We start from the raw sequence: 10,118 nt of genomic DNA on the forward strand, positions 1-10,118 counted from the left end.
ATCTTTTTAAAAACCTACACATCATCATGGGGTCTAAAAGTTCTAATACCAGGAAAGGACAATGTGGACCTATTTTTGTAGCCAACTCTGAGCAGGAATGTATAAATGATGCATAAGTAATGGAAAAAAGAAACAGGATCCATTTGCTTTAAGTGTTTCAAGAATACAGCGGGCTGCTTCTCCACTATATGCCACTATATTGCCAAGAGGAAATGTAATTTTACATCACAAACACACCAGTGGTCGTGGGCGGAGTACACAGAGGGGGTGGAATGTGAATGATGAAAACCTAAACAAAGAAACTCAATCACTGAAAAAAACAAAGTCAAGTGTTTGTTCCTCAAAAGAGAATTATGACAGTGGGGAGAAACAGAAATGGGCTAAAATACATTGATGGAAGGTGAAACAGAAGGATAAGCGAGAGGAGTGAGCTGCAGGATGAGAGGAATACACTATGGCATGGGAAGAGTGCAAAAAGAAAGACAGACGAAAAAAGGAAATGGCAACAGTAGTGGGAGGAGAGAGAGCAACAGAGTTGTCAGGTGAAGTGTGCTCAGCTCCGGTTCAGTGATCCATTAGATCTACCAGATAAGGCAGGTAGTAGGATACTGTGAATATAACCCAGCAGATAGTGCTGACAGTGAGATAACACACTCATGTCCAGCATTAAAGGAGTGTGAATTCATTTCTCAAAACTCAACAGCAGATCACTATCACACAATACAGGGATCAGCTATTGCATGATTCTGAATAAATATCTAATTGTGATTATTATGACAGGAATTGCATGATTATCAGAGAGAATGGGCATTTTTACATCATTATTCTGATTTTCATTCGAAAAACATATTTCAAATGATTACTGTGTGATATCTGTGAGAAACAAAGATGTTATTAAGCAAAAATCAAACCTAATCTCTGGACAAAGGGAAAAATCCTGACCCTTCCTGTTTCACTGTTGATGTAAAAACTACAGTAAAGAGGAGCACTAGACAAAATGATGATTATAAGAGTTGTAAAGTTCCTGAAACCGTGCAGCTCTAACACACAACATGTCCATTTTCGGGATCAATACAGCAATACATCTATTAATCGAACGACCTGGAACAAGATAACCACATTTATACTTGATAGCAACGTTTGTACTTCCACAATGTCTCCAAATGTCAACTTCATCGCAGCGCAAGGAGGAAAAATAAAGCTTCACCAAAGTTATTACTATTCATCCCAAAGGGGAACATGGATTTTTTTCAACAAGATTTTATACCAAACAATAATGGCTGACATATTCCAGCATTCCTGCACCTGCTGAATTAAGCAGCAGACAGTGACAGTTCTACAGAGACAAAAACAAAAAAGTGTGCTGACAATGACCTCAAAATATAACCCAAAGTAGGGGTCAGCAACATTTTAAACTTTATGTCCAGACATTTTGAGCTACCATGACTAACATTTGCGTCTTATTTTGAAGTTCAAAACAGAAATGTACCCAACAAGCCCATTTATGGGACCTATAGATTCATTTATACCACTGATCAGTCAAAACTGACAAAATGTAAAGGTTTGAATCTGCGAGACCTGTTGATAACTTTTCATCTTGTGAAGTTGTCAAGTACAAACTTATGCTTTTTCCGATGTTGGTACAATAACGTGTTCAGACCAGTTCATTCATTTAATCGCCAAGATTAATCGCAATTTTAAATTCACAGTGACTCATCCCTTCTACTTCATATTACCTGGGACTTTACTCAGGAGGAGATGGGCAGCAGATGGTCGGTTTGATGAAAAAACATACGTGCATGTTTGTGCAAATGTGGATTCCAACCTCAAACATTAAAGCAGACAGATGGGGAGAGTGTGTGTGTGTGTGTGGGTGGGCCACCACGACTCTTCAAATAAATTCAGTGGTCAAATCTAGCTTTTTTTCAGTTGTGACTTTTTAGTGAAGGTCAAGATTTTCCTTTTTTTATTGATTTTGAGAGGGTTATTCATGCTTTCATTTCTACGTAACTTGCTGTTAGCCAGGCTGCCCTCTCTTGCTTGCAGTTAGTCTAAAACGCTGCTGCAAGTCTGCTGACTGGAACTCGCAAAATTCTTGGTCTTGCCCCACCTTACCTCAGTAATCTTTTATGCCCTTATTCACCGTCACGATCACTGAGGCCTGCAGAAAGGTCTCTGCTTGTGTACCTAGGTCGAGATTAAAACACCGTGGAGACAGAGCCTTTGCTGTGCTGGCTCCTGAATTGTGGAACAAACTGTCCGCCAACATTAAACTTGCTCCCACACTGCCTGATTTTTAAATCTCGACTAAAAACCCACTTCTTCTCCTTGGCGTTCCCTGACCACGTATAAGAGCTGATCAGACAGACAGTGTCATCCTTGAGGCCAGTTGTGGTCTTTCCTCTTAACGAAGATCAATAACCTTGTCAAGCTTTACAGGAGGGAGTGTAAGCTGCGTGCTGCTGTGCTGTTACTGAGCTCACGAAGAGACTGCTGCTTAATATTGAAAGGGGTAAGAGAGCAGAGTGAGGTGTATGTTTGTGTGTGAGAGAGAGAGAGAGAGAGAGAGAGAGAGAGAGCATATAAAAAGAGTACACGGCAGTGGATGTACAGCCTCAGGATAGTTAATACCGCCAACTTCACACTGGAGATGAAGCCATTTAAAGTGCGAGTACAGATTCATCTCACCTTAAATTGGATTCATTGAAGTCTGAGTACATTTGCCAGCAAAATACGTTCAACGTAATCGCAGTTATTCATTCTATTTTTATTTTATTTTGTCTCGTTTGTTTGTTATCTCAGTGAAGAGGGAGCGCATGCACCTTCAGCCCAGATATAATCACAGCAGCTCAAACGCTCGACCCACCGAGTCAGATAAACCCACTCAAGAGAAAGGAAACAGGAGAGGACTGAGAGAGCGACATTGAGTGAGAGTGAGAGTGAGAGAGAGCGAGAGCGAGAGAGCAAGTCTTCCTGTTACAGGAAAAGCAAACAAAGAAGTCGGAGCGGGTGAGGCCAGGATACTGGGAGTGACTTTGACTTGGCAGCTTGCTTACCAAACATTTATTTTAGTGACGGTGAATTTGACTCCTGCATTTAACCCATCCTTTTTACACACCAGTCGTGAACACACACAAACCGGGAGCAGGAGCAGTGGGTAGCACTTATCTGTGCAGGGAGAGCACTGGTGGTTGGATGCCTTGCTCAAGGGCGCCGCAGCCCTTGACCTGTCCTGGCCGACCCCTCCTTTATAATAAGCCCAATTACCTTCCACTCAGCTGTCACAAGTTAGCCAGCTTAATTCACACTTCATACTTTGAAATGTAAGTCTGACCCAATACTCCTGCTGGAGGAGTAGTGTGAATTAACTCAACTGCCAATGGTAATGCCAATCTTAGCATTGTATTTAAAGCTCATTTCAGACATTTAATGTCAAAATGAGGCTTTTTATACAGTAATGTCTTCAACTTCTACCAAAGTAATTTTCCGGTAAGATACTTGTACTTTTACTCAAGTATCCCTTTACAGTACTTTATACAAGACTGACAGTGAGTATTTTTAAACAGAAGTCTCTGATTACAGGATTTCTAAGCCTGAAAAAAATAAAATCATAATAATACATTCTGTTTAATATAGGAAATAAATATCCAGAAGGTAAAGACATACAGTAACAGTAAAGCAATTAAAAAATACTTTAAGAATTCAACAAAAGCATAACTTGGACCATTAAAAGGGAAAACCCAGACGGTATACAAGATAGACAATTACTCTTTGAGTAGATGAGTAATTAAAAGGTAAGTCTTCAATTGTTGTTAAAATGGAGAGAGGCTGTGGAAGGTAAAACCAGAGGGATTGTGTCCCATAATCAATTTGCAGCAAAGGAGAGATACAGCTGAGCAAAATGCCACCAGAGAACAGACTTTGATGAGAGTTGGGGACATTTTTGATTATCAGGTGAGATGACCACTGATGGAGTCTCTGGAGTTAGTGATGAGTTAAGTTAAAAGATTTTATTTAATATGTTTCAGATCCGAGGAAAACAGAGACGACGCCTGACATATGAACAGATAGGTGTCATCGAGCCTTGAGATAGAGTATTAGGGCAAGATGCCCGGCACCTTGGTGTCAAAGCAGGGAAGCTTGTGCATAGTTCCAGTCTTATCGTCTGAAGATGAGAATGTTCTCTCACAATGAGAATGAATAGTTTATTTTTAGTCTTCAGGAAGAGCAAATTTCTGTGAGAATCTGATCTGAGATGGTAATTGGATTCTTTCACCTGATGCATGAAACTAACAGTGCAGAAAGAACAGATCAGAGATGCTGAACCTCCATCACTCAGTCCCCAAAATCCAACTGCAGCAGTTGAGTGAGTTTGAATATCATGCATCAATAAATGCAAAAACACGAGCACATTCATCACCAAACCCAAATCAGGGATGTCACATTTTATCACTTTAGATTTTTCTCTGGTCCCTGTCTGCACATAAAATGAGGTCACTGTAGTTTATTTTAAAAACCTCTTGAATTGTAGTCAGTGCAGCAATGTGATGGGTAAATTTGGTTAATATAAATGTCAGAGATGAAGTCAGAGTTTTTTTTTTATTGTTTTTTTTTTACAGATTTTAGATGCTGTACAGCTGCTCCAGGGAGAATATCATTTAGTGGATTAAAGGACTGTGCTCAGCATCAAACTCTGAACGTCCATGCTTAGGCATGACTTTATTATTAATCATTCTGCTGATTGTTTTTACAATCGTTTGATTAGTTGTTTGGTCCATCGATGCAAAAAAATAAAAATGGAAAAATGTTGATCTGTGTTCTCCAAACCTCAAAATCACCACAGGTTACAACTTACAGTCATAGGATAGTATAATACATGATAGTATAAGTCATGTTCTACCAACTTTACTGTACATTCTTACTGTGACCTTAAACCGGATCAATTATCGATTTAAACTAAACTAAAGTTAAAAAAAAAACATTTATGGGCCTCATAGAGACTGACTCTGAGATCCTCCTCCTCACTGTAGGACTCTGACCACAGACAGACAGACGGACGGACAGACAGCATAGCCCTTTGTGTCCACTGACAATGAGGATCTGTCCCTCCGCAATGGGCTGATCTCTGGATGAAACCCTTCACTTTCTTTCTGCTCAGGGTTGGTGGGTACAGTAGACACATGGGTATGAAGACTAAGTCAGCTCACAGGCAAAAATGGAGCGGAAGGACAGAGAGACCAGAATGGACAGACAGACAGACAGGCACAGAAAGTGTAAGGACTGTGTAGTTTCATCTCAACTTTATCAGGTTTAGTTTCTACATAATATTTATGATTTAACGCTTACCCAACCAGTACATTTCAACAATGAGAAAATAATATTTGTGCTACATGTTGACTGTAGTAAAGCCTAGATCATGGTCAAGATACAGTATATGATCAAAATAAAAAGTTTAAAGAACAGTATACTGTCAGTATTCAGGATTTCTATGTGATAAATGGCAATTAATAATCATTAATATCATAATGATTTGTGGTCCCACAGTAAGAATGTACTTGGCAAATTATCTGGTTACATGCCCATCAGTGTTTTGATTAATACATATTGTATACTCAATGTTCATGTTCGCCTGATGATGGCACTTTGAGTGCAGGCAAGGGTCAATCGAAATATTGGCTTTTCTCCACTGGGTGCCATGAATATCCAAAGCCTTTTATGTGGGAATCTGGTCAATCTCTCTTTGGGAAACAGATGAGAAAAACCTTCCTTAACTCTTTTTGCTCCCAGCAAGAAGATGATCCATTGACTTGAGCATAGTGGTGGCAAAGTTTGTTGCAGAAGTATCTCTGCTCAACAGCTATTTTTAGCTGTTTACAGCCTTCCATCATCCACCTCCCTCACCTCATTGGAAACAACAATGTCTGCACAAACACTGTGTGTGTGCTACAAAACTGTTTGAAGCAGGGTTGGGCAACTGTTGCCATTTACTTTTTTATAGCATCTTGTTTCACTAAATTTATGAGCAAATGTATGAACCTGACTCTTCAGTGCGATGCCTGGAACTGCTTCTCTTTGGTGATCACAGCTGGTTCTATTTTTGGGGATATTTTTATTTTAGGGATGAGCTCATAGTATTGGTATTGGTCCAATGCTGGTCAACATCTGTTGGATAAGATAGTGTTAAAAGCAACAGAGAGATGTGCATGATGGCCGTCATGTGACCGTAAATGTGACATGGCTTAGTTTTGTTTTAATAGTGGTTTAAAAAAAGACTAACAATTGATATTGGTTGCAAACTGGTGGTCTGTCTCGACTGACTGTTAACTGTGTGACTTTCTGCTGAAGGAACTCTTAGTCTGCTATTTTCTTTCATCTCTGAAAAATATTAATTGGCCGTCATGAGAATTGTTTCATATTGCTGACTTGGTTGTTTTGAATTTATAAATTGTGGACTGGATCAAATTATCTTGTGCGGGCTGTAAACAACCGGGAGGCTGAAGTTTTTATGTTTTAAGATAATATTAGTTCCCAGGATTTACTGGGGGTTAAAGCGGGACTTTGCAAGTCACCTTTTTCTCTACGGAGCTCCCCCTTGTGTCTGTCTGGTGTCTTTATCCTCACTGTTGTAAAAACACATCATGTATTATCAGATATCTGAAAACCCACCAAGATCTGCCAATATGACTAATGACTACAACAATTTATTTTACTCAATGAAGAAAACTTATATCTACACTGCACTGAGATCTTTGTGTCTTTGTGCCAAGATTATAATTTTCAGCGACTGTTACTTTGCATGGATCAACAGAACCAGTTATCTGTTGGGATTAGCTCTCACTAATGCAAACAGGTTCTGCTCTGGAAGGCAGTTGAGTGTGAGACAGGCAGATATTGTGCCCTGGATGTCAGGACACTCTCTGCAGTGATGGGTAGCTTCGGACAGAGTGGGAGCTGGAACCATCAGCCAGCTGTTCAGGACTCTTACAGTAGATCTATTCTCTCACAGCCCACCCATGGGCAATTACTCATTACCCACGCCTCTCATTCCTCCTCCTCTTCTCCCTTTCTCCCTCTGAGTTTCTCTCTCTCTCTATCTCTCTCCCTGTGCCCCTCATGTCACACGGACAAAACATGGCAGAAAGAGAGAGACGCACTGACAGGGGAAGATGAGCATGAAGAGAATGTGTCCTCTGGCACACACACACTCACAGGATCGCACAGCTATTTTTCTAAGGACACTGCATTGACTTAGCCTAGACCACAGGTCTGCAACCTTATGGTTTTAGAGCCAAATGTGGCTCTTCAGCCCCTCTGCAGTGGCTCCTAGTAGTTTAAACATCCAATGTCTATGTCAAATACAATATTAAAAAGACACTTAAATGCAGTAATGTGTACATGAAGAGGTACACTGTCCATCATTGAATCCACATACCTATTTGTGCACGGCAGGTTTTCTCAAGCATGAACTACATACAATCCAAATTGCTTCATTTGTGGATAAATTTGAACCCTTTAACATCAAGCTTATCACAGGCGACACTTTTGCACAAGGGCACTTTGGATTAATGAAATTACACAACGGTTTGTGCTGTAGGAAAACGTCCTACTGTTTCAAGTCAAAACTAACATGAGTGAAATTATGGTAATTTCACTCACGCTGTTGCAGCAAGCCGGGGAATCAGCGTCTTTGTCACCAGAGAAGAGAGAGTTGGAAAAACACTTGAACATAGTTTCCATTTTTTTGGCCTGGTTTTGGATATTGAGACAAGGATTCAAAGAAATGTCATTTTAAATATATTTTATACTGTTCAAATTTCAAATTTGACACACAACATTTGGCATTCATCTATAACTACAGTGTTTTTTCTAAATAAAACTTTTAGTTTTTCTTCATTTTGAATTGTTAATACACTATTTTAACACTCTAATCCACATTGATTTTATTTGGGTAGAGAGGGAACAAAAATGGCTCTTTTCATCCTAAAGGTTGCAGACCCCTGGCATAGACAAAGTGTTATTACTAACTTTAACCAGAACCAGTTTCGGTCAAACCCAAACTTTCACCTCAACACACTTTAAATCGTAGTTCTAAACTTAACCAATTACTCGAAATGAGGTACTGCCTCAACAGGACCAGGTTTTCAGGACTGCTGGTCCTGACAAGGTCAGTGTTTATGTCAGAAAAAGTTCAAAAGAGGCAAACAATACAAGAACACCCTCACACACAAAGCAGAAAAATTAGAAATTGCACCCCCACACACACACACACACACACTCTGCATCATTACACATTTGCAGACAAAACTCTGCACAGATGTAGCAGGTGCAGTTTTCAAAGATCAAGGTTCCTGAGAAATAAAATCCCCTTATGTCACAGTGTTACAGCCATATTCAATTTTAGAAAATAGTTGTGACAGGTGCCAACAACCATAGATCTCTGTGCTGCCTGGCTCCCTCATCCACACACTGAGTGCTCATTACCCAAAAAGCTCCAGACGCTGAGGTTATATTTTGTATTCAGAGATGTTTTTCAGAGACTAACATAATCTCATTTTGGGCATTGGTGTGTAATACTCCGCTCCAAGTCAAGTTCAGGAAGAGAACTTCCTGAAAGTTTAATGAAACAGGAGGAGAAGAAAAAAGAAAAACTTTCTTTGTGACCATACTACAGGACAGTACAAAACAACTGTGTCTATACTTTGTGTTATGTAGTGGATGATCTGTGTAGTATTTTTGGACTTGGTCAAGCCACAAAACAAAAATAATAAATAAGTTAGAAAATAAGTTTCAAGTAACGTTCTGAATGTTTCAGAAGGAAGGAATTTAATTTTAAAGCATCTTTGAGATTATAAATAAATAAATAAATAAATGTTATCATCATTACTATTATTATTATTATTATTAGTAGTAGTAGTAGTCATAGTAGTAGTAGTAACTAAATATTTCACTAATAATTGTGCTTCTGTACATTCTCAGTCAAACATTTGGAAACATTTTCTTTTCTTGTATCTCTGTTTAAATCATTTGCACATTATTAATGTTGTTGCTGTTGTTGTTATTACATGAATACATCTATCAAAACGAGCTCTGGCTACATCCTGATGTGCTATAACATTATTATAACTTACCAAATTTGAATAGTGTGGCTGTTTTGTAAATGTTTTCCTATTCTCATATGAATTTACATTTAAACTGCTTTTATGTAATAAGCCTAATCAAAATAAACGGTATCCATGGTATTAACACGTTTATACATATGACCATATGTCCCGCAGACTGTGAAATGACATCTGTTCTGCCAAAGAAGACAACACTTTACTTTCTCTTTCATGAGAATCCACATTTTGACCAACTTACCTGCAGAGGGTTTTCCAGTATCTCAGCTCGATGGGCAGCGCTCCAGAAAGGAAAGCTTGAATTCGCCATGTTTTCCTTGTCCTGCGGATAAGGAAAATATAATATTCTTCTCGATCACAGCCGCCGCTCTTTTCACATCTTTTATTTGTCCACTGTTTCAGCCTCATCCCATTCTCTGCATCCCGCGTCCCTGTCGTCTCACTAAAAGTGAAGACTTTAAAGTTTTCGTGCGGCGCCACAGAGCGTGGATCAGGAGTTTGGTGATAACTTCACTGCAGTCGGGAAAAAAAGACTTTCAGCTGATGAGTATTAACTATATGGACACTTGGTCTACAATTTATAACATGATTTGAATATCAGTGACCTGCATCATGATGTCTTTCAATAAATAATGTACATAATGTAGGTAGGCCTACTTTGTTTGAAATGCCAAGTTGTTATTACGCTGAGAAGCTGCGCTACTGTGCGACATTACGAGGTGTACGTGAAGGAGACATGAGATAACAGGTGCAATTTCAGTTGCGCGTGTCCACAGCGCTCCAGCGGCTCACTGGGCGCAAACAGAAGCACATTCTCGTTATAATCTACACATTTCACATTATGTGAATTTCACATTATGTGTATATATATATGTGTGTGTGTAAATATAAATTACATTATTATGACTAAATCAATAACAATGAACGACGGAAATCAATTTTTTCATCACAAACTGCATTTATTGTTTTCATTCATGTAAGTATCTATTTATTTTCCATTCA

General features: G+C 39.1%; 1 protein-coding gene across 1 annotated transcript in view; it reads right to left on the reverse strand.

The window, feature by feature from the left end:
* The window catches only part of LOC131470823 (NIPA-like protein 2), a 31,554-nt gene extending 21,936 nt beyond the window's left edge, over nucleotides 1-9,618 (reverse strand). The window contains exon 1 of the mRNA XM_058646828.1: nucleotides 9,358-9,618. Coding sequence (XP_058502811.1) covers nucleotides 9,358-9,426 — 69 coding nt within the window. The 5' untranslated portion in view covers nucleotides 9,427-9,618. The remainder of the gene's footprint in view (nucleotides 1-9,357) is intronic.
* Between the last annotated feature and the right edge of the window lie 500 nt (nucleotides 9,619-10,118).

The sequence above is a fragment of the Solea solea genome, chromosome 13 (assembly GCF_958295425.1).
Source record: "Solea solea chromosome 13, fSolSol10.1, whole genome shotgun sequence".
NCBI lineage: Eukaryota > Metazoa > Chordata > Actinopteri > Pleuronectiformes > Soleidae > Solea > Solea solea.